The sequence below is a fragment of the Aphelocoma coerulescens genome (genome assembly GCF_041296385.1).
Source record: "Aphelocoma coerulescens isolate FSJ_1873_10779 chromosome Z unlocalized genomic scaffold, UR_Acoe_1.0 ChrZ, whole genome shotgun sequence".
Classification (NCBI taxonomy): domain Eukaryota; kingdom Metazoa; phylum Chordata; class Aves; order Passeriformes; family Corvidae; genus Aphelocoma; species Aphelocoma coerulescens.
This window is the reverse complement of record NW_027184085.1, coordinates 54,167,914-54,193,104: the sequence shown is the minus strand read 5'-3', so window position 1 is coordinate 54,193,104 and position 25,191 is coordinate 54,167,914. Positions and strand designations below refer to the sequence as shown.

The 25,191-nt window shown below is 35.9% G+C and overlaps 1 protein-coding gene across 1 annotated transcript in view; it reads left to right on the top strand.

Annotated features, from left to right (window-relative positions):
* The window catches only part of SHOC1 (shortage in chiasmata 1), a 51,712-nt gene that overhangs the window by 16,246 nt on the left and 10,275 nt on the right, over positions 1-25,191 (top strand). Inside the window, exons 12-24 of the mRNA XM_069002004.1 lie at positions 151-258; positions 3,647-3,776; positions 4,610-4,704; positions 5,704-5,946; positions 7,067-7,513; positions 9,901-10,026; positions 11,461-11,637; positions 14,197-14,304; positions 16,421-16,608; positions 21,346-21,418; positions 22,848-22,917; positions 23,501-23,685; positions 24,180-24,285. Of these exons, the coding sequence (XP_068858105.1) occupies positions 151-258; positions 3,647-3,776; positions 4,610-4,704; positions 5,704-5,946; positions 7,067-7,513; positions 9,901-10,026; positions 11,461-11,637; positions 14,197-14,304; positions 16,421-16,608; positions 21,346-21,418; positions 22,848-22,917; positions 23,501-23,685; positions 24,180-24,285 (2,056 nt within the window). The remainder of the gene's footprint in view (positions 1-150; positions 259-3,646; positions 3,777-4,609; positions 4,705-5,703; positions 5,947-7,066; positions 7,514-9,900; positions 10,027-11,460; positions 11,638-14,196; positions 14,305-16,420; positions 16,609-21,345; positions 21,419-22,847; positions 22,918-23,500; positions 23,686-24,179; positions 24,286-25,191) is intronic.

Sequence of the window (25,191 nt, the reverse complement as noted above, 5' to 3'; positions counted from 1 at the left end):
CACTGCTCTAATCAGATAAAGCATTTGGGGTTACTAAGCATGACTAATTTTTCATAATATGTCATTGAGGTTGAGTAAAAAGATTGAAAGCTCTGAGGGAAAAAATTAATAAATGGTTCATTTACAGCACCCTTTAAAATCTGTTTTCAGATCTCAAATCAGAAATTACATACAGAATAGAAATTTCCAAGTACTGGACCGTTCCACAAGAGGTTTGCTCCAGTATTAGCACAAATATGTTGGAATTCTGTGAGTCAGGTAGGAAGACCTGTGTAAATCAAGGGGTGACATTTAAAATGAATTCTTCAAGTGGTTTTTCCAATATTCTGTTCATGGAAGAACATGTACCACATATATAAGAAGATTTGCTTCGTGTAATCTACTATTTTGTACCCACATCATAAGGAGGTAGAAGTGCCATACTCCTTTATAGAGCTTTGTAGTCTAAGCACAAGCAACTTTACAATTCCTTCATGTTGCTTTTGGCTGCATGTGATGTCTATAACTTTTGCACTTGATTAGGTTTTTAGATCTTTTTAATCTAGCAACTCATCTACTCAGAGAGGGCAGATGGAAGTTAAGGCAGACTGATTTAAAATTGTGGAGTCAAAGAGCACAGTTTAAAGTTTGTTAAAGTATTAGGTAAATGCTTTCAAAAGAGGGTGGTGGAGAACAATTCAGGTAGAAGTGTTGTGTTTGTAACTTCTAGAGATTCAAAATTCCTGTGCAGACATTCTGTTTTGCAAATGGTTCAGTAATTACATGTGTTTGACAAGTTAAGTCGTGTAGTTGCCAGAGCTGTTTTCTACAGAAATAAACTCAATGTGTTGAATAGTTGCTAATGTGCATTGAATCCTTACTTCTCCTACACTGGGATCAGGAAATCCTTTGTATCCACCTTTAATATTAAAAGTGTATCCACCTTTAATATTAAAGATGTATCCACCTTTAATAGCTTGAAAACCCAAGTCGTGGTGTCTACACCATCTACCAATGCTGAGCAGCTTTGGTGTCTGACTGCTCAACCTAGTCATCCAACCTTAGTTAAGGTTTTTTTTGGGTATAATGTATAGTCTTCGCCAGCCTTACTATATTCACAGCTAAATTCTGGCTGACTAAGAGAGGCAGAAAAATGGCTGTGCTGGTGACATTTTTCACCTTTCATTTAATGCAGAAGGACCTGCACAAAGAGTATTATTTACAAATTAATGTGATCTGAGTGTCAGTGATTTTACATGTACCTCATCCTAATGTATATGCTATCTATGAAAAGATCTGTTGATTATTGCATTGGACAGTAGCAGTATTATCCATCAGTTCTTGTTCACTTGATAGTTTTCCTTCCGGAAGTTACCAAAATACTCAAGTAGTGTTAAATTTTCTCCAGACCAAGACCCTTCTTATTGTCTTAGTTTCAGCAAGTTTTAAACTGAGCTGATAGTTGTCCCCTGAAAGCTAATAGTATCATGCTTCAGATACTATATTGTAGAGGAATTTTGGTTGAAACAATCATATCAGTTCAAAGTGTCTGATATAAAAGTTCAATGCAAACATACCAAGTTCCACCAAGATAAAGTTACACTTATTTTACATCTGGAGATTATTGTCTAGCATGAGAAACTGTAATCTGTGTCTCGTCAGAGCTCTGCTCTTCTAAATCTTACAAGCAGGAGGGGCTTTTGTGCACTAGATCTGAGTAGTTTGGGACTCTTTTCCTATATACAGTAATAATAAATTAACTGTGATCTTCTCTAGGATATTGCCCATTCCTCTGCAGTAGATGAGTAGTCAAGCCATCTTGAATTGTCTTTTAAAGAAAGTGGCTGCATTAAGCTTTATTACCAGTTGTTGCCTTAGCTCTGCTGTTGAATCAGACAGAATTATACTTTTGGGGCACAGTCAGCTTCCATCTCTCTCTGTCTCTCCTCTTATTTATTTATTTTTTTTTTTAGGATAGACTCAGATCTGTAAGATCAAGACCTACAAACCTGTGCAAGCACTGCTAAGATGCAGTTTGATAGCAGAAGTTTCTGTATTGGGTGTCAAGACCTGACTGTCTTCTCCTTCTTATTAATTTTGCTCTTTATGAGTTATGAGAAGTGAAATATGTTTGCTTGAACCCAGAGAAAAAGCAGTCGTAAGACTAAGCAGTCTTTCTCTCGTCATTGGGTTTATTTAAAAAAGGCATCAAGAGGCAAGATAGTTCTCTGAGTCAGCAATGTTCTGAGAAGGGAAATGTTACTCTGAGTATAGGCAGAGTTTAACTAATGCAGCTGATCAACAAATTCCAGTCCCAAAGGCAAAAATAACTAGACAAGAATGAATATGAATAGTATTGCTCAAAGAGAAAGAATAATTCTTTTTAGATATCGCAGGTATTTTTACTGTCCTGAGATCAGCTCCTGTCCTGTTCAAAGTAAAGTCCTAAAATTGTTGTTCCTTACAAAAACTGGTTAGTGAGCTGAAATTCACAGCATAAGCTCACTGAGCTTTTTTTTGTTCTAAGTAAGTGGGAAAGAAGTTATGCTGATTGGAAGTATGTTGCTTTCTTTTGTACCAAGTTTTATTTCTTATCTTTTTTTTCTGCTTTTCTGATATGTTTGTGTCCTCTGGCTTTCTAACATTGTCCCTCACCCTTCCTGCCTAACAATCAGCTTGTTAGGTCCTTCAAGGAGAAGCCACGAGCAGCTGGACAGGTGACTGATTCATAGCCTGCTTTGTGCCAATTGGCCAAGCAACGTGGGTATGACGATTGCATCTACTTACTGCCTGGTGGAATGAATAGGGAATTCATTACAAGTGTTCTTCATTATGGAGGCACTGATTTATTCACAATTTTTCTGCCTTAATTTTCACAGAACGCGAAACAACTGTGGTTTTTGTGATTTCTACTTTCTGGTTAGTGGAATGCCAGAGAGAAGAATACCATGTAAACCACCAAAATCAATGAAGTTGCAAATTCCTAATAACACTTGAATAAAACCCAATAATCATTATTTTGTCTACATTTAATGTGATTGGCAAAAAAAAAAAAAAAAAAAAAGTTTAAAGTTACTTGCAGAGGACTTTTAACATGACAGGTTTGTATACTACTTTAAAAGAAAGCCAAACTGGTGTTGTAATTAATTTCAGTGATCATCCCTAGAAATTTCAATGAGTACTAATTCTGCTTGAAAGAGTAATTTTTTCTTTAAAATCCTGACTGTTTCTGAAGTCCCTGAGGCTGTTCTTACAGCCATTCTTACAGAATCTTACAGCCACCACAATATTGTCTGTAGTCTCTCTCCCACCTAATTAACTTCATTTATGGAGGAACTATCTAAGAAGTCCAACAGGTATGACTATCAAAACCTCAGCCATGGTACCTGATGATTTAATTATAAAAATAATCTTGTATGTGAAGCGTATGTACCCAGAACTACATTAAAGGAATGTGATCTACACATTATTATCCCCAAACTGTCTGGAAGTTAGATGTGGAGTATTTGGGGTATATAGCTTAGTGAATTGTCCCATGAAAATCTTTTATATTTTAATCCAAAACTTCATTAGTGTAAATTTGTAAGCATGTGTATTTCATTCACAAGTAGCTTTGTGATTTTGATTTTTTATTTTTGTTTTGGCTGGGGTTTTATGCAATTTTCAGCTGAATATATTCCATATTTGAAAGATGAAATGGACGTGCCTTTAACTCCTCCATGCAGACAACAAAGATTATGGGTTAATTTTCTGTGCAGAGGACTTCAAGAAGAACCTATTTCTCTCTCTGGTAACAGGTAATGAAACCTTGGTAGTGACAAATTCTGTCATGAATCCTCTAAATCATAAATCCTCAAAATTATTGAAAAAATAACTTTAGTGTATTTATGAATTGGTACTTTCATTCTTTGAGCTGCATATATGTTGTGTTTTTGTGAAAGAGTGACAGAATGCATGGTCCGTATCTGTGGTTTTTCCAGGGAAGCCTGAAAAAGGAAAGGAAGTTGCTTCTGTAGAACTCTTCCTCTGGGGGGATTTAATAGCCTGAAAATCCAGTCTCCTTTTTGCAATAGGCAACAAGTAAACACTTAAAGTATTTAGCAAGTGTATGTATGGGCATATGTGCATATTTATACCTATGGCAGACATAAATATATTGCACAAGGATCACCTGCAAAATATCCAGAAGAGATATAGTAAGAAAGTATTGTCTGTTTTGGGGATATCCTCCAACCACAGATTTCAAGCCTTTTCATGCCAAGAGAGGATTAGGATTGCTTCATCTTTTCCTTCTCATCTTATTTGAGACTAGCATTTTTTGCCTTGGTATCTTTCTAACATATGCAGGAGGAATTTCAATATCCCTTTGGGGTGGGAACCACAGTCTAGACAGAATTCTCATTCAGCGCTGTTTTATTTCATGACCCAGCCTTGATGGCTCCTCTTCTCACTCTTTCCTGTTGTCCTCTGTATGGATAGGAAAAAAATTTTAATGAACGAGTGAGTAAAGAATGAACTGAAAATTTAAAGACAAAGTGCATCTTTAAAAGACAGTTCTATATAAATCAAAATTCAACAAATAATGCTGCTAAGCTTCATACCTGCAAGTCTTTTTTTATGTTCTTCATAGAGTTTTGATTGCAGAGCCCTCTAGGGAATTCTTAGAATCTTTGGTATGGCAATCGGAGAAGTATCGGGATAATATGAGCTCTCTTTTGCTTGTCGGTAAGGATTTCTAATTGATGATCAATTTCTAATTGATGTTTACAAGTTCCATGTACATGGAGAAATATAGCAGAAAAGATTATGTTATATTACAGAGCACGTATTTTGAGCCATTGAAGTTTATCCAATTACTGTAACCCTCTGAAGTTTGGATTATGTGATTGTTTTAGTACATATAAAAAGTTACAGTAGGGCAACATAGAAATTGTTATTCCATGTATCCTTCTATGGAGGTAATTTGAATTAAGTAAGAGTTTTATTTTTTTATGACAGTGTTCACTACTGTTATATACAATAACTAATGATTGACATTTGCTAATCTGTTGAACTCCTTTCTGTGTGCTGTTTTCCCTTAAACAGTGTTTCAGAATATGTATCAATCAATACAATAGAATTGAAAATAATATTGTAACTTTACAAGAATAGAAGAGAAACAGAATACACAAAACCAAAACAAGCTGCAGGCTGTTCATGAAAGTGCCAGAATATACACTAGCACTATTCTTTAGTTTCATTTTATTTGACTGCATTTTACAAGTCTTAGGATTAAGTTATGTATATTGACTTGTTTTGTTGTCCAGTTCATTTTTACTTTGAGTTATAGTTGAAAATAATATATGGTATGCTCATTACTATTTCAGTTAATTTTTTTTTCAGGTAAGGATTATGATAAGTCTTTGTAACCACGACAATAACCCACAGATAATTAACAAGATAATTTGTAACTTTAGTAATGCAGCTGCACATTATTAGATCTGAAAAAAAATTTAAACCCCACTCCTCTTACTCATAGAACTCAGAAAAGGCACACTTACTCTAGTAATGTTAACTGTTTTGAAGTTAAATCTATTGATGGACACAGAGTTACAGATGGAAGTATGAATAATAGATATATGTAGTAGGCCGCCAGTACTTGGGAACTTTCATTTTCAAAAGGACATTCTGTTTTCATCTTTCTAGATGATTGATATTATATGTTAATTTCTGGTTCTTTTGTAGAGCATCCAGCTGTTAACCTTGTGCATCAGCGTCATTCACTGACAGAGCTGCAGAAAAACCTGCCAGTTGAGGTCGAAGCACCAATGCTTAGCTCACTAGAGGAGGGCTGGTGGCTTCATATGGGTTTAAATCCAGCAGCTGTAGAAGTTTTGGAACAATTGAATATGGATGGCAGTAATGGAAACAGTCTGCTTCCTACAGAAGTAGAAACATTCACACAATTTACATCGTATCAATTAGAAAGTAAGTAACTCCTTTTTTTAAAAAAAGTGATGAAAAGGCAAAGATAGGTACTTTAACAGAGGGAGTTAACAAATCTCCAAGAGCAAAGGAAATTAAATATTTCTTAAGAATAAAATGTTTTACAGCAAAATGAAAGAATGGCACTACTGCAATTAAGATATACTTTCTCTAATTTCGAACAAATTGTAGGAACAAAAGTGTTTAACTACACTAAGTCATCTTTTCTATTACTGTGCAGTGAAGAGTAGCCTCCACCTGTCATATTATTTTTTAATAAAATAGTTTCATACAGGAGAATTTCTTAACAAGTAGTTGTTTTGCTTTGGACTATTTTAATAAAGCAGATATTTGCATAGTCCTATCTGTACAAGGTCAGTGGGGGGAGTATGTTACAGTGAGAATTCCTTATTTTGTGATGCTGTAGAGGGTTTTTAAATGCAGACTATTTCAAATTTGAACAGCTCACAACTTCAGAATTTCAAATGGGCAATTTTGCGTGCTTATAATCAAACTTCAACAAAAAATGCAAAAAGTTATTCAGATTTTGTTGTATAACCATGGCCAGCCTGCAAGGCACCAGTTGTGGTTGTAGAACTCCAAGGATTGCCAGTAGCATGATATATTGTGAAACAAATAGACCCTGCTCACTGCTCAGTTAACTGCTTTTTTACATTTCTTTAACTGATTAGCTTCTGTGTTTCAGATGGCTATGCAGCCGCAATACAAAAAAGTTGTAGTTCTAGTGAAGCATATCTTTAGAGGGAGCTGTTTGCATTCTTCTTTTCCCCCCTCTAAAACATAACAATAAAAAAGTTAGTTTTTCGTCCTAATGAAGTGTGTCGCATCCCTCTTACTAGAAATCTAGCATCAGTAAGTACTGTGTAGATGGTGAAAACTTCAAACAGTAGCATGGCCTTCTGTTCTCAATATTGTGCATTTTTACTTAGCACTAGTTAGTGCAAGTTTTCTAAAAGGAGATTCTAGTGATCTGAGAAGGCAGAAAGAAGAAATTTTAGAAAATGCCTTCTCTATAAACTGCCCAAAGTCCTTAACTCCAGTGAGGAGAGAGAAAAGAAAAAATATCTACATCGCAGCAAAGAAATTAAATTATATTTTTTAGGATGGCTTGAAGAGAAGAATTCTGTGACAAACCAAGAGCTGCTTTCTGCTGAAAGACATCAGTCAGAGAAAGTAGTTAATCCTGACTTGACGCTGCAGACTCAAAGGCAGTGCTCTGCCATGAGTACTGCATCATCTGCCAAAATTCACCGTACAAATACATCTGTGGAAGACTGTACTGGAGGAAGCATAAGAAAGATTAAGACAGAAGAGGCAACGTGTTTCTTAAACCAAGAAAAGAAAACCCCCAAACCATCTGAACTAGACAGCTGTAAAGATGTGTCTTCTAAACTAGACAACTCATCCTGTAGTGGAAAGCCTGCACCACTTGCACTTGCTTCTAAATGGGCCAACGATGATTCTGATCTGAACAACTTTATTATGATGAGATCTAAACATACAGTCACCCAAAGAGAGGAAAAATGTTATGTAGATAGACCTGAAAAAGGTATGTGAACTAGTCTACTCTGCCATTTTTCCAGATTTAATTCTTCACTGTTTTACCAGTTACAATAGATGCTACTTTGTCCTAGTAGATTTATGGATAAAAAAAATTATTGAAGTAAATTGGCAACATTTTTATAGTCTTAAATGTAGCTTATTTTTTAGCTAAGTATCTTACCTCTTGTTGTTTTCCTTAAGATATATTAGCAGATTTTGGTTGCTTGGTTTACTTGGGATGGGGGGTGGGGAAGGAGAGGCTCTTTTTTTGGGACAGGGGAATGGTTTTTTTTTTTGTGTTGGAAGAGGTATTTCATAAAATTAACATTTGAGTTTATTCCTGTTCTGACAATAGTACTTACTTTAGGGGATCTCTTCCATCCATATATTCTGAATTGGATCTCCTGGCCACTTTAGAGAAGTAATAATCCTCAAATTCATTGTAGTTATCAAATAGTAAATTTCAGTCCTCTCACTTCTGTAGCCCAGACAATGAACAAGAGTTGTTCATTTGAGCCGGTTACCTTGGTGCAAACCCCATCAAAAACATCGAACATTGAAGCAGAACAGGTATTACGGAAAACAGAAAATTGGTTGGTAGGCCTGTTCTTCTTGATGGCAGTACTTAGGAGAGAACATCAGGCTATGTGTTCAGCATTGAAGGAATGCAAAATACCAGAGAGAAAAAAGTAGAAGAATTTTCTTATTTGTTTGTAAAAGAAAGTATGTGTGACATAAAGTAGCAGGTGTCAGTGGCATACTTCCAAATTCACTTTTCAGGATAAAATTATATGTTAAAAAAAAAGAAAATGTTTTTGGACTTTTTTGGCAGAATTTTGACAATAATTTTTATCTTTGTTTTAGTTAAATGTCCCAGCGTTAAAAAAAAAAAAAATGGTTACATAAAAGCTTCAGCAATAATTCCTGTAGAATTGGGATATTTGTTTAATTGCAAGCTTATGTAATCTTGTGGAATTAACTATTTCTTGGTCAAATTCATCTGTTTCTGACACTGTCAGAGATGAATAAAGCGTTTCATGGCGTCAGAAAGCAATAATCCATATTTTACAAGTAAGAGATGCAGATACCTGAGGTTTTTTGCTGCCATCTAGTGAAGTCTGGCCAGAGCTGCGTCGCCCAACAAGGAATCGAAATGTATTGAAAAACAAACTGTGTCGCATTCACGAATAGCCTTGGGGAGGCTTCAGTAGGTTCAATGCAGGTTAGGATATGTGCACAGGCAGACCGCAGTGTTGCAGATCAGTTATACCTGATATATAGAGAACCCATTAAAATATGGGGGTCTGCTGTAAGTTACATCAATGTAGAAATTATATAAATCATCACATACTTTTGCAATAATGAAGAGTTTTTATTAAGGGTCATTCTAACCCTAACTTAAAATTAGTAAGGCCAGCATTGCTTGTAGGCCTCTTTTTTGTTTGCCTTATTTTTTAAATATATCATTGTGTGTTATGTTTAGTTTAGAAAATACACGAGGGAAGCAGTAGCAGCAATTCAATGGTGCAATTTTGAACCCTGGATAGCTTTTCAAAATAAGACAAGTTTTCTAAGTTAACTAGAATAAAAATTTTATTTTTCTTTTCTTTCTGTCTTTGTATGATTAGTTTCTTTTCTGAGGAAACTGACATGCTTAAGTAGAAAAATCAACAATATTTAGAAGACAACTATTCAATAAGAACCCCTCTCAGAAAAAAATATTCAGTAATAAAGAGATAGAAGAAGATTTGTGGCCAGAAGTTGTAGCTCTTGCATCAGTATCTATCAGGAAGAAGGGAGGGCCACTTAGAAATACTAAAAAGTTGCAAAAGAGAGGTAGAAGACAGGAGAAAAATTATTTTCAACATGCAATTTTTTCTCTCTCTTTTTTTTTTCCATTTGCAATTTCTGTGTTCTTTCTGCTTGGCTTACAGTGTCTAACCTTTTCTGCTCACACTCAGTGATGTATTTTTCTTAGTTTGAGCCACTTGTGGTCAGCAGCATCTTTTCTCTCATACATGTTTTTTCTCCGCATAAAGGTATATGAGGTTTCCTATGGAGCTATATTATAAAGTGGTAGTACCAGCTCCTTAATTTTCCCAGCTCTGTGTTTCTGTCCTTAGGAAGACTAATCTGATAATGCCTGACTTCTTGGGCTGTGAAGGCTGACAGGGACTAATTTGTTTTTGTGTCTTGTGTTTTTTTTATGCTGTATGAGCCCATGAAAACAATAAAGATTTTAGGAAGAGAAAATTTATGTGTCACAGAAGCAACTTATTTGAAAATATTTTTGCATGTAGAGTCACTTACGAAGTGACTTAAGAGTTTTCTTATTCATTAAGCTGTTTTTGTGATATTTAGAGCTAAATATTCATTTGTGGTTTAATTATTTAGTGGTACAGCCTGAAGAGCAGCGTATGCATGTTCAAGAAGAGGATGTGTCTGTTTGTGAGACTGTAAAAACAGAGGAAAAGACCCAAGAGAATGAAGACAGTATCACTGTCAATATTCTAGCATCAGGTATACTATTTTTGGAACTGCTTTACCTTCTCCCAGGTAACAAGTGACAGGAACCAGAGGAAACGGTGTCAGGCTGCACCACATGAGGTTTAGATTAGATATGGGGAAAAAGTTCTTCATTGAGAGGGTGGTCAGGCATTGGAACATTGGAACTGGCTTCCCAGGGTAGAGGTGGAACCATCCCTGGAAGTTTAAAAAGTCCTGTGCATGTGGCACTTGGGAACATGGTTTAGTAAACATGGTGGTGCTGGGTTAAGAGTTGAACTCAGTGATCTTAGTGATTCTATGATTCTATATAGTTTTGCAATATAATTTCATATTAAGTAGTATTGCTCAGACAAATACAGAAATTATTAGTCTCTTCTCTTTGTAACTGGAAGTACTGCAAGTAGATGGATATTTATTTTGGCACAGAGGTGAGAACATGCTATGGAGCTCCATCTTAAGACTAAAGCCAATTGCATGCAAAGTAAAAAGAGTAACTCAGACTTTGAGTTATGTCTGATCAAAATTAGCAGGCATGAAATCTCTTAGTGCCAATCACTACCTTCCATTTATTATTCTGCACATTTTTGTCTGACAGAGTAAATGAGAATTGGAGATGGAAGAGATCAGTAGTCATTTTGAAAGGAAAGGTCTTTAGCACAATAGAAATAAACTATGGATTTATATCATACATTACTGGGCCTTACCCCTTGAACTCTGGCTGTTGATACCACTGTTATCAAAAAGCATAGCTGACACCACTTTTCTCATGCAGTATAAATGGTAGAGGAGAATCCATAAAATACTTATCCAAGACATTTTACAGCCTCAAATTAAGAATACCCAGCCCTAGGAAGTGGTAGGCCTAGCACAGATTAGTTTGGTTTTCCATGAAAATGCATTTGCTCCAACCATGTGCTTAATGGGATTTTCTTTCACAGAATCAGTGAAAGAGTAGAGTAGTCTTTTCATCTGTTCCCCTCTGAGATGGGAATCATAGCTCTAAGCTTATTTTTAAATTTTTTTTTCCTAATAAATTTTGAAGCATGACTCCTTTAATGCAGCTGGGGCGAAAAATTAAAACTTTCTGGCAGTCAAAACAAAAATTAGCATTTTGAAAGTGACTACGATGTAGAAGTAGGCTGTAGAACAACTGAGTAGTAGAACAATCTTAGTGTGAGTCACAGGAGTAGAAAATCCTAACTTCTCATCATGGAGTTTGATCCTGTTATGAAATGCGTGGAACAGTGTGGTTGCCTGCTGTGAGGATCAGCTGATTGCTGCCACTCAGGAGACTCTGTGGCAAACAACTTTTTTTCCATTGATGTTGCAGCTTTCATGAGCAAGATAAAGTTGTTAATGTTTTGCTAGGTCTTTTGAATATTCATGTCCAGTAGTGGTATGTGAAACCAAACTTTGTTATTTTGTTTTGTTCATTGTGTTATCCAGAAAGCCAGTGCCAGGCATACTGCCTCTTGGAAGAAGCAGCCATTCCTGTACTAAAAGATTTGACACATCTGGGTGTACTTTCTTCGGTTACTTGGAGCTTTGACAGTGTTAAATTTGATCATACAAGGTTTTTCTTAAAACAGCAAGAGAAAATGATATGTGATAATTTTAAACAAGGTATGTCTTTTTTAAAAACATCTCTTCTTTTCTTCTTTAAAACCAATACAGATTTAATTGGTGACACAAGGTTCAAGATGTTTTATAAATTAATGATAAATCTTTTAACAGTTTATCTTATAGAGTTACAACAATGGATTTCTTTTTTTATTTTAAAAGTGTTTCCTCGTTGTTCAACATTACATTTATTAACCTCATATTGCAATATAAAAGAATTCTTATTGGATTTCATTTTAGAATATTTTACAAATGCTTCAGAAATGTCATTTCTACAGCAAACAATGTTTAAATTTTTTTATATGCTAGATTTTAAAATTAAAAGTTTTCTGTGTGGTTTTGTTGTTTCTTTTCTTTTAGTAGCTATATTTTGTCACACCTGCATGCTGCCAAATACTATGCCCATATAGAAATGAGAAGGAAAAGAAATCCGTAATAATTTGGTTTCTTTCTGACTTCATTTCTCTCCTATGTGGCGTGTGAAAGCCCTACAAAAGCAGAAAAATGAAAAGGAAAGTCAACAAAGTTAGGGACCCCTTACAAAGATTTTTGACTGTAAAGAGAAAGTCAGGAAAACTTCATAACAAAATAGAGACTATGTTTGAGGAACATTTAGAAAGTTACTTGTTATTTTGTGTTCTTTTTTGAGTTGTACAGCTCATAGTTGAGAACTAGTTGTAAGGATAACATAGTAGGCTGTCTACCACCTGCCAAGTTTCTATATTGTGTCACAAATTATGCAATAAGCTCTTGCTGTCTCAACTTTATTACTTTCTGTGCTGAATGTGTTTTTCTCAAAGAGAACATTAACAACCATGAAACCACAAATGAGAAAGAAGGCAAACAAAAAGAAACTGTAGTTGGCCCTGCAGAATGACAGCCTGTGATCTATAGAATTACCATATTAAAATTGTCAGCAGCAGTGTTCTCTTAATGTGAAGGAGCTTACAAAAAAAGTAAACACCATCTTCACAAACATGAGGGACAAACATGGTATCTATATCTGTATCAGTGAATCACAGAAAGGAAAACAATAGTGAGAAAAGTATACTTTTAGAAAAGTATACTTATACTTTTAGAGAATTACTACTGCTTCTCTAAATCACGGGAAAAAATGTAAGAGTCTGTATTTCAATTCAAGATTAATTAAGAAGATTTATATCCTCTCAGATGCAGTTTACATGCTATAGAAATTGCATTTTTCTGCAACTAAAGCAAGAGAAGGAAACAAGAGCTTTCTTGCTGAAAGGCCCACAGAAACAATGAAGAAATTATCCTATTCATTCCTAATGAATATTTCTCTATCTCTGTAGGAGATGCCAAAATCTCCCTGGTAACATATTTCTTTTATTTCCTTCCTTGTCTTAAATAGTTTCACAATATCCAGTCTTACTCCGCTTTGCTCCAGAGTATTCTGATCTATTTGCCCCTTAATCCCTGAGTGAACATAGAAAACAATCACTTACTATGCTGGTAGTGATCTCTTAGCAGATTATTATTCACCTGCTGGTCTTTCCTGCATCAACTATCACCAAGTGCTCCAGTCTTTCATCATAAAACTGTGTTACTTTGTTTCTAAATGACCTGTATTCCTCAGTGAGTTTTTATGGTGTTTTATGTAAAGAGCTGGTCATAGTCCTTCAGTTTCAGCACCTTCACTAACAGAGCTAAACATTCACTTTCTGTATTTTGATGCAGAGTAGTTGCAAGATCTTAGCCTTTCATGCAGTTTCCAGCTAAGTCCTTCTGTGTGCTGTGTCCTTAAGTTGATTTTTCCTTCCTAAGTGCTTTGCTTGTCTTTTTGAATTAAAAGTTATGTTAATCCCAGTACACAGAACTAGCTACTATTTTCCTCCTAGAATGCACCTTCAGCTGTAGTAATTTACACTTTAATTATCTTTCCAACCATTTTTAGCATCTTGAAGTATGTATTTCATTATTAAGCATGCTTACTCTGCAGCTGAGTTTTCAATAATATCTGGTTTATGATGATGAATGCCACCATTACCTGTGTGCAATTCCCAAAAATACCTTCTGTCTTCAGACTAGAAATTCGGTCCGGTTCAATCAAGTCGTAGAATATATATTCAAAATGGATACATAATACAGAATAGGAAGCCTGTAAATGGTTTGATTTACATGGGTCTAAGAAGAAGCAGATGTCATCCAAATTTACCTTCTTGAAGGTGAAGATTCTCATCATGAGATGCTAATTAGGTGTAGAGAATTGCCACACTAAAATCCGTAAAGCAATGTGGTTTTAATGATATGCCATGGGGAACTGTTATCTCCTGCTCCAGCAAGCACCATGTATCTGTACACACCTTTCAAAAACACTTCCCTGTGTGCCACTTGCTTTGGGTCAGAGGACCTGGGAAAAGTTATGCTATATTGTAAGCTATTTGGCAAGAGCACCAGATCTGAAAGTTAACCTTTGAAGGTTATCTATGTTTGTGTGTTTAATGAAAATGCTTAGATACCAGGATCTTTTAAGCTGAGTACATATGTTATATGAGTTGTAAAATTTTCTGTAGACCACACCTCTGTCTTCTATTTGTAAAGGTAAAATAGATGAGAAGGAGATCATGCTGTTCAGACATGCTGCTCTGGTACACCTGCTGGTGACAGTTCGAGATCTGCTACTAACATGTGGCTTGGATACAGCTCTAGGTTTGTTTTTAGTACTGAATAATGATACCCAGAAAACCAAAGCTTTGTGTGTGTTCTGCAGATCATCCCTCATGTTTGTAGCTGTGACTCTTTGCCATTGGGGTATGCGCTTAGTTCATGACTAATAGACCACTGTTTTTGTTGTTCCATGGATTGTTAAGAACTTCCACATGTGTAATGTGTCTTGTATCTCAGAATGACAAATTTTCTTTGGAATCTCTATGTGGAAATGGAGGAACATGCAAAAATGTCAAATCCTTCCCTATCTGCTATATATCTTTTGTGAGTGTGGAACAATCTCCACACAAAATATCATTAGGCTCCGTGGAAGTGAGTACTTAAATCTGAGAGCATTTTAAGCAAAATCTTAAATGTTATCTATTGTGTCATGTGGAAGGAAGTTTAAAAGTACAACATTGGACTTACATAGAAGGGTTTTTTTCAGTTTTTCTGGTCTTATTCAAATTTGGAATATGGCAATCCAGTGTAACCCAGTTTAATGCCTGAAATGATAATGCTGAGCTTGTAAATTCCCATAGTTGTGTATTGTGAATTTTCAGATACCTCTATCAGGATAGATCCATAAGAAGCTGAAGTCAGTGTTTATGAATGCCCTAGGAAAGTCAGACTCCCTCTGTCTTTATAGGAGATGAAGTTGCTTCAGAGCATCTAATTTCAGTCTGAACTATCCCCTGATGGATGGTGTTTCCTTAAAACTGATGTAAAATGTAAGACATCTGCCGTAAACTGAACTGTAGGAAAATTAAATTATTTTGTATTTCCTTAAATATTTTTATAAGCAGTAAAAGAGTAGGAAGAAGAATACAGAATGAATACATAAGTAGAATCCTAGGCACAATTCTTTTCTATACTTACTATAAACGATGTAGAAGGATGGGAGAAAGAAAAAGGAACAGTTCTTCCTCCACCGTTTATTGTAGCAGAACCACTCCTAGATGATATTTCAGAATTACAGAGACCACCTGTGTTTCCAAATGTGAGCAACAGCTCACACAGGAAACTGTACAAGTAAAAAAGATCTGAAAAAAAATTAGAAAATTCAGCAAGATACTAAGTAGGCCTTGTAGTCTTCACTGTTGTGGTGTTGTGTGTACTAGTTTGAAAACAAACCAGTGGGAGGCACCAAGTCAGAATAACAATTTAATAGGGAAATTTTAAAAAAAGGCAGAAAACACTGGTTCAAACTGACAGGATACAACCTGACACTGTTAGTCAGGGTGGCAGTAGCAGTCCAATAAGATGGTGGCTGCTGTCCTCCTGAAGTGGTGGATGTGGTTCTGTCGAAGCGGTGGTCCTGTAGAGGGGTCTGCTCTTCCTCAGAAGGTCCAGTGGTGGCTGTGTAGCTCCTGTCCTTTGGGAATCCAGTGGAAAGGGTGTCTGTGGTGCTCAGAATCTCAGATTATATCCAGGATGAAATGCTTGGTTCCTCCCTCTGGGTGGAGCATCTCACAATGGGCTGATGAGCCATGTGGCAGGGCATTGATGGGCTCATTAATAGAAGATAATAGGGAGGGAGGAGGCAAGGAAAGACTGCCCCACCTGGTTTCAACAGCTCATGGTAGTAGAATACACTGCAACCCAGGACATTGTGCTGTGTGATTCATCATGTAGTTATATTGGATGTATTTATTCTTTATGCATTTTCAAATAACACCAGCATTGTTCACCATTTATACATAGAAGGCATCATTCAAAGTTGAGAATAGTTGTGATAATATGATGAGTTTTCTGAGTGGTAAACACAGGACAAAAAAGCTTTAGACAATGGTGATAGAAATACTGTTGTTACTTAATATAAATGATATAGGTTAATTAAATGTAACAGTGTTGCTGCTAGCATCTGCAGCTTTAGGATGCAATCTTGTATAATTCTAGCTGGAGTTACATAGCAGATACTACATAAAGTCTTAAAAATGCCATTTATATATGGGACTAGTGGTCATATTCTCCTTCCATACTGGGGAGTCATTAAATTTTCATCTGTTTTTGTGCAAGATACTGTCACATAAATTTTAAATTGATGTACATATTGAACACAATGCTTGACAATTGTCTTTTGTCACTGCATTTACTTCTTTTGTTGCTTTATTAACAGGTTATTTGTCCAAGGTAAAGGATATCTATAAAAACATTTTAGAATCCTGTTTGAATAATATCTGGAGGCAGTTGAAGATTGTGCAATACAGCAGCCAGAAAAAGCATGAAACACATCCCAAAATAACAGCACTTCAGCGTGAAATATTAAATTGGATGAAAAGTTATGGAGAGAAGCACAGTGTTAAGGTTAACAAACAATGTAACCAATTTCTCTTAGCAAACAAAATTGTTCCAGATTATATAAATAATTGCAAAACTATGTTTTAACAAGTGTTTGTGTATGGAAAAAAAGCCTAGTAATTACCTCATGGTATCTATTACGGGTAACATAAATTCTAAGAACTTTGTCACAGCAGTACAAGCTTTTGTTTGATCAAATCTCCCCTTGCTGCATGCATGAAATAACATGCAAAAGAGTTTTAACATTGCCAAGGATTTATCTTGTTGCAGGTGGTTTTGTTTTCCTGATAAGTATATTGTATCACATCAGTAACTAAAAATTATGATATAACCTTTTACTTGAAAGTATCAATCATCTGACATAGAGAGAATCATAGCACAAGTCACGGTTGCGTGATTGTACGCTGTGGTGTACTCCACATACACCAAGGAGTGTGTGAGTGTTGTTATCCACAGATACACTGGTTAAGCAGAGGTTATCAGGCCAGCCTCCTGGCATTTGAATTATATAAACAGCAAATATCTGTGAGTGATAACTTGGGCATGGAAGACAGGGCTTTGGAGGATATTCAAATTATCCAAATATTTTCTTTCCTGGATATGTGAGTATTTTGGGTGATACAACACAGTGCAAAATACCACTTTCCTTTACAGAATATTTACTGTTTCTTTGCAGAATAGTGATCACATTAGGAAACAGACAGAATGAAATGCATAGTGTTTAAGTGTTCTAATTGTTTGGAATAGAATTTATGCTCCTAAACACAGCCAAAAAAGCTCTTTCAGTTTGCTTTATTTTAGCTTCTTTCCATACTTCACTTTCCGAGGATTTATTCTTCTTGTGTTTCTTTTAAGTTGCAGTAGGTGCTCTGTACATCTTTTGATTAAATTTTGCTGAGAAGAACAATATAACAGCTTATTATACACCCTTTTAGAATTTAAAATTAAAACAAAGCAACAAAAATAAAATGGTGCTGATTGTCTTGTTGTCTGCCCTTCAGCAGACACACTAAGATGATTTTGCATCCTTTTCTTCTTCTTAAGAGCAACACATTTTGCTTTGTGATATTAGGATTATGTTGTAGTAGGAGTCTTATGAGAACTTTGTCGTCTTGATGTCAGCTCAGTGATAATTTGGCTTTTCTTCTGAACTCTACTAGCTGTGATTTTTAAAAAAATTTTAGCTATAATTCCTGAGCTTTGACTTGCTTGCTTCACTTAGTCATGCAGAGATATGCGTGCAATGTAAGGCTATATATGATTTCATTAACAATTATTAATTGTTTACTGTTTCGTAACATTCAGAGACAGGTTTCAATGAGCCAGAACAGGTAGGAGTATTTTGGTTTTAATAAGAAGTAAAAGTTGCGTTCAATAAACTATTTACTGTTCTATCATATCACATCAGTATCAGTTAATATGATGTGAAATATGATAATCGCATTATCCCTTTATTAGCCAAAGTTGTTATTGATGCAGGATTGTAATGGTACATTTCCTTTATAAGGAAGAAGTTACTGCTGGTTTAGAAAAGAAAAATTAATTTTGCTCTATCTTTCATTATCTTTGTACTTATGATTAGATAGGACATGACTAAAAATTTCATCTAGATCATCTAGCATCAAATTATATGAACATATAATGAGTCTCCTGTTGAATTGTGTGCAGAAAAGCAGGTCTACATTTTTAAATGCAGTTGTCCAAAACTGCTTATAAAGGTGCCAATGGATTGTCAAGTTGCTCTTCTGTGCACCTACTTGGAAAGTTGAAATCTGCCTTATGATTGTCTATCTGACCAGAATTTCTTTTCTGGCAAGATCTAACATGCTTTTAATATTTACTCATACGATTATCTTATGTCTTTAGTCTTAAGAAACAGACAATGCTGTGTGCCTTCTTAAAAATCTTGTGTACACCACAAAAAGTGTCTATACAATGGCATAAAAGTTCAGAGATCATCCTGACAGAAAGTCTGGTGTATGTATGTAGGTACATATTCTTCTTCATATACGTCATATGGCATGTGTTTAGTTTGTATCAGTTGAAATGATGGACAAGGTAAACACCTTCTCTGGTGGTGATTCTTTTTATTACTGTGTCAGTTTGGTAGACTCTAATCCTTTTCAATATTTTTGTCTTAAGCAATATATGATGAATATATTTAATGAATCTCAGATCTCTGGCAGGAACTCTTTAATGACTCTATCTACAGACTGGAAAATCTTTCTAATTAGTTCAGCAATGCATTCAGTACCTCCCTCCAGTACATCAGTACCTTGCAGTCTAAATTCTGGATATCTTCAGTTTAAGTTTTGTCTCCATAAAGGATAGTGCTTATAATGTGACAAATCTGTCTAGTACAATAGTAATAGTGTGGTATAATATCTTTAGATAGTTATCTTTAAGTAGCATTTTTATTTTCAGTCAAATATTGCCATTTAAGATTTCTTCTAGAAGAGCTTTATTCAGAATAATAATGCACACATACACCCAAGTTCCAAATTGTTGATGGTTGGAGAAAAACTGCCAGCAAAACTTAGACCTTGAATATGGGGAGAGAAGACTTGAGACTGCTGGAAGAGCTACTTAGTAAGGTCCAGGGGAAATCTGTTTTTGAAGGTATTGGGGTCCAGGAATGCTGGTCACTTTTTAAGAGCCATCTTTTTTGAGTACAGGAGCAGGCAATTCCAAGGTGTCAAAAGCCAAGCAAGCAAGGCAGAAGCCTGGCATGGTTGATCAGGGATCTTTTAGAATTTAGGTGGAAAAGGAACATGTATGGACTTTGGAAGTCACTTATGAACAGGTGACATGAAGTGGCTCTGGAGAGGCTGTTCACTCCTGTAGGGAGAAAATTTATGTGGCCAAAGCTTACTTGAAGTTCAAGCTGGCCAGCACTGTGAAGGATGACAAAATATGCTTTTTTAAATAAGTCAAGAGCAGAATGGGAATCAGAGACAACATTGGCTAGTTGCTCAACAAGGTTAGTCACCTCACAAACAGGGATGTAGATGAAGCAGAGACATTCAGTGCCTTCTTTTGCCTCTGTCTTCCATCCCCAGAGACCAGTGTTAGAAGACTGTGACTGAGGATGGTGATAAACTCTCAGCCAATCCTGAGACTTGCTGCTCCATCTGGATGTGCATAGACCTATAGAGCCCCATGGGGTTCATCCCAGGCTACTGAAGGAGCTCACAACTGTCATTGTGGGACCTGTCTCCATTATTTTTCAGCAGTCTTGGGAGTCTGGAGAGATTCCAGCTGATTGGAAGATGTTAAATGTTGTTTCACTTTTCAAGAAGGGAAAGAAGGAAGCCTCTGGTAAAATTATAGAAAAGGTTGTTCTGGGAATTACTGAAGAATCCATGAGACAGTGCAGTCATTGGCCACAACCAGCACAGGTTCACAAGAGAAAAGTGCTACTTAACTTAATTTCCTTTCTTTTTCCACTTATGACAAGGTGACCCATCTAGTTGACCAAGGGAAGACAGTGAGTGTGATTTTTAATTTTAGCAGACTTTTGATACTGTCTCTCACAATATCCTGGATGAACTGTTCATCACAGAGCTAGACAAGTCCATAATACTGGGTTGGGTGAGCAATTGACTGATGGGTTGAGCTTGAAGAATTGCAGTGAATGGAATTACATCAGCCTGGTGGCCAGTGGTGTTCCCCAGGGCTCAGTTTTAGGGCCAGTTCTCTTAAATGTTTTTATAAGTCGTCTGGACACAGGAATCAAAAGCATATTCAGTGATTTTGCTGATGATACTAAATTAGGAGGAGTAGTGGACTCTCTTGAAGGTAGAAAGGCCTTACAGAAAAATCAGACTAGAGAGCTGAGCAGTCACTAGCTGTATGAACTATACTGACAGCAAGTGCCAAATTCTCCACCTGGGGTGGGGCTATTGTGGTTATACATAAAAATTGGGAGAGAAGAGACTGGAGCGCAGCGAGAAGAGACTAGAAGTCTGGGTTAATGGCAAGTTGACTGAGGCCCTGGTAGCCAGGAAGGCCACCCGTGTCCTGGGGTGCATCAGGCACAGCATCACCAGCCAGGCAAGGGAGGGGATTGTCCTGCTCTGCTCTGCACTGGGGCAGCCTCACCTCGAGTGCTGGGGGCAGGTCTGGGTGCCACAACACAAGGAGGATATCAAACTTGTCTGTTTTCTGTGTCCAGAGGAGGGGTACCAAGATACATTGAAAGGCCTCAAGGGCAAGAGGAGGGGCAGCTGAGGTCACTTTTCTTGTTCAGCGTAGGGAAGAGAAGGCGTGACCCCATCACAGCCTACACCTTCCTCAAGCAAGACAGCAGAGGAGAAGGTGCATATCTTCTCTCTCTGGTGCCCAGCAACAGGACACAAGCAACTGGATGAAGCTGTGTCAGAGGAAGTTCAGACATATTGGGCAAAAGATTCTTCACTTAGAGGGTGGTCTTCCCTGTAGCAGACTCCTACGTAAGTGGTTAAAGCACCAAGCCTGTCCATGTCCAAGAAGCACTTGGACATAGTCATTTTGTTTAGTTTTAGGTAGTCCTGTGAGAAGCAGGGAGTTGGACTCTATCCTTTTGGGTCCTTTCCAACTTGAGATATTCTATGATTGTCATTGTGGAAAACTCCAAAGTTTCTATTTTTGCCATCTATTTATTCAATCTTGTGTTTTCTGTGCAAAGGAGAAAGAAAGATGTATGCAGGCTGAAAGAAGAATTTTTTTACATTACTAGATTTTCTTTTACTTGTCTTCATACAGATACTAATCATTACAAGGATGGACTCTGAAAGAGAAAAAGCTGCCTTCATTCACCCATTATCTATGATAGAAGGTAAATAATTATTTTATGTATAATTTTGAAATAAAAAGCGGCTGTTATTCTGTGGGTTGCTGCATTCTTGTTTGAATGCTTGGTGTAGGTGTTTCTCCCTTTTCTTCTCATCAGGAGCCCTTCTACATACTTTTCTCACTGTTTAATATTTTCTAACTCTTCCATCAGCCTTTTTTCTTTTTTTTAAGTTTTATTTTCCCTGATTAAGAGTGGTATGATGTTTTCTATTGCAAGAGAGTGAAATGTACCTGTTGAGTCAAAGATTTTTTTAACAGAAATGAAGGAACTGTGGACAGTCCATTGCCTAATTATATTTGCATCTGTTGTCTTGATCAGATTGTCTCATTGTTTTTAGCTGATCATTGGTTTCATGCTTTCTTCCTTGCAAGCTTATTCAGAGCAGTTAGATTTTAAAAGTCTTGACTAAACTCCCCAGCAAAAAGCCTTGAATGAGTAGTCAGGTACAGATCATATTTTCCCCTAGCTATGTGTTGCTGATCCTGTTTGCTAATTTGTTAAATATGTCAGCATAAACTGTAGCAATATATAAAAATCAAGGTAAAAAAATACTGTTTCCAATAACCCACCTCCCCGCTGATACAAACAGCACTTTCATCATTTCAGCATTTTACCTGTGAGTAATTTCTGAAAAAGCTAGTTCAACACTGCAAATTCAGCTGGTAAAACAAACACGTTTCAGAAAAATTGTAATTTGAGACTATAGTTATGTTTAGAGCAAGTCATTGATCCTTTTATATTGTTTTTTTAAAGTCCCTTTTCATAAATCCTACTTGCATGAACCTTATCACGTGTCATGTACTACCCTGTTCTTTTGCCTTTAAAAATAAAGTTAGATTTCCTGTGCTCTTAAAAGAAGAAAGACTGCCTTTTAGAATGTTTTGAAAGGGAGGAGGCATGTTCACAGTGCTTTTACTAATAATAATATTTAATGAAAAGAGTTTTATTTGTTTTAAGATCTTAAGACTTGGTTGCAAACACAGGTCAATCCAACTACACTTTTGAAAAGAAGCACTTGTGTAATACCGATATTCCTTCTTAGATACATCTTTCAGTTAAAATTTCAAATGTATAAAAAGTATAAAGAAATTTAACCTATAAAGGGGCAAATGTACTTCCTCTTGTATTATCCTTTAATTATTCATTTTAAGGTAACAGGGTTGTGAGTTTGTGAGAAGTGAAACTTGTTTGTGTTACTTTTTCCTTGGGTTCTGAGAAGGAAGTTTCTAAATCATTACATCCAACAGTACAATACAAACTGAGATTGTGTAGGACTTCAGCAAGACAGAGTATGTAATACTTAAAATTTTAATAACTTGTGTTGTTCCACATTTGCTACTTACTGTTGTGGATTGATTCGTAGACATAAAGGCTCATTTATTTCATCAACTGTTTAATTATTTTTAAGCAGGTTTGAAAGTTGTGGATTTGAATTCTGAGAAAAAAGGAAGCCCTTTAGGTTGCAAAGAGATCATAAGCAGGTAAGTTAAATTCTTGATTCTTGAGAACAAATTCTTTAGTCAGGAATAAGGTCAGTGAAACTTTAGTTACTTTTGTTCATTTCTATGGCACTCTCCAGTCTGAAGTAAAGTTTTCATGATATGAACCTACACCTTCATTTTTAAAGTGGAGAATTTTGTCCACTCTAGAAAAATGCGTAGCGAGGCTCAGAGGAACTCTCAGAGGACAAACAGTTGCATATTCCTAGCCTTATATGTTGTTTTGCATGTTTTAGAAAAACTTTTAAAGAGAAATATGTAGAAAAACATTATTTTTTCATGTTTTAGGGAAAAGTGGTGAAAGAGCATAACAGAAGAAATGACAAATTGCAACATTTCTGGAAAATATTATATTTCAGGGAGATAATTGTAGAAAGAAGAGTACAGCTTTTGTTTTTTAAATGAATTTTTAAGGGAGTTGGAACTTTAGGCAGGAGGAGTAAATATTTTTTTGTAAACAGACTTTAGCAGTTAGAATTTGTCAAAGTAACACTGTATTTATTTTGCTCTGAGGGTAATTCTACCTGCATGTAATTTTATTCATGTTCTGTTGGGGTTTTTTAAGCCTTAGTAGATATTCCTGCATTATTGTACATAATCAGCAACTTGGACCTGACTTCCCTTGGACACACTTCTCATTAGTAATGGAATATGATTATTCTGAAAATTCTGGCTGGAAAAATCTGTGCAAAAATCTGAATGTTACTTACATGACTTTTAAAACCACTCTCCCTGAAACAGTACAAATGGGTAAGTGCTCTCCAGAATTGTAATAAACAGGCTGACATATGAAAACATTTTCTGTTCCATAAAATGGTACATTCATGTGCCTGTGGAAGAGAATGAGTAATATGTTCTGAAGGATAAAGCTAAATAAACAGAGCTGGGTTATCTATGCAGCAAGGAGGTGTTTTTCTTTGAGTGTAACCCTAGTTTTGGCTAGGATGTAGTAGTACATGTGGGTTTATAAGAGACTTGTGCCAAGTTCCCAGGTTGTTTGCAGCTTCTGCAAGCTGTATCCACGCTTCCTCATCCTAAGGGAATGTTGTAGATTTAAAGAAATCTGAATTAAAGTGTAATTTCAATGACATTCAAGAGTTTAATTTGGGGGCAAAAAACCTATAGAGTGGAAGAGTTTTATTGAAGATGAATAAAACCTGCATTTTTAAAAGATATGTCCATTAAATGTATCCTTAGTTTTTTTGCTTGTTAAACTATTGTCTTACATATACAACATGTTTCAGGGAATCGTGGTGGTTCCTGTCTTCTGGAAGTACAGATTCCATATGTATTTCTGACAACTGAAGGTCTTCTTAATATGCCAGATATTCTTCAGCTTTTTGAGTCCAAGTGAGTGAAAAGAATCTATATGGATTATTTATTTTCAGATTTTCAGGACATGTATGTTGTTCTACTGTATCATGTATTAGTCATTTACTTGGCTATCAGGTACATTTCTGCAATTACACTGTTAACATTTTAAGAGACAAGAATATAGTTTTTCTGTTGAAGTTGATAATTTAGTACTAGAGATTCACACACATGCCTATCAGAATAGAATTGGCCATTTTTTATTGTTATAATGAGGTGGTACTTTTTAATCAAAACAACTTTTTAAATTGTCTACTTTTTTCTGAAAATTGTAATGCTAATCTTTTTTATTTTTCTTTAGTGCTTCTTGATCCTTGGAAGACTTTGTATTTAATTCATTGTAAGAATTGCTTTTGGGTTGGTTTTTTTTTGGTTGTTGTTGTTGTTTTTGTCTGGTGAAGCTATGCTAAATACCCAAACTGAGAAATAGTAAAACATCTTATTTTCTGATGCATCACAGTATTTGGGAGAGACTGTTTAAAACAAAAGCTAATTTATTCATAAAACTCAGATCTACTATTCACGTAATTTTTAATACTCTATAACCTGTACGAAAACTGCCAGGGTTGTAAATCATTGGGCTTCTTTATTATTTACTTTAACATAATTTCCTTGAATTTTGCTTTCACAGTAATACATACCTGGTAAAGCTACCTTTTATCTGATGGAGGGGGAAAAAAAAAGAAAAATAGAAATAGGGACCAGAGCAGCAATATCTCTCAGACATGGTGACAGAGATACGGGTAGTTGATTTCACCATGTTGCTGGAGAGACATGCCAGTTTTTATCCTAGCTTTATCCTCGAGTCAGCTGTGGAGCCATTTTTGGTCTGTGTCTTATTACAGTTCAGTAGGGGAAAAAAATTTATGTCTTTGACTTTTAAAA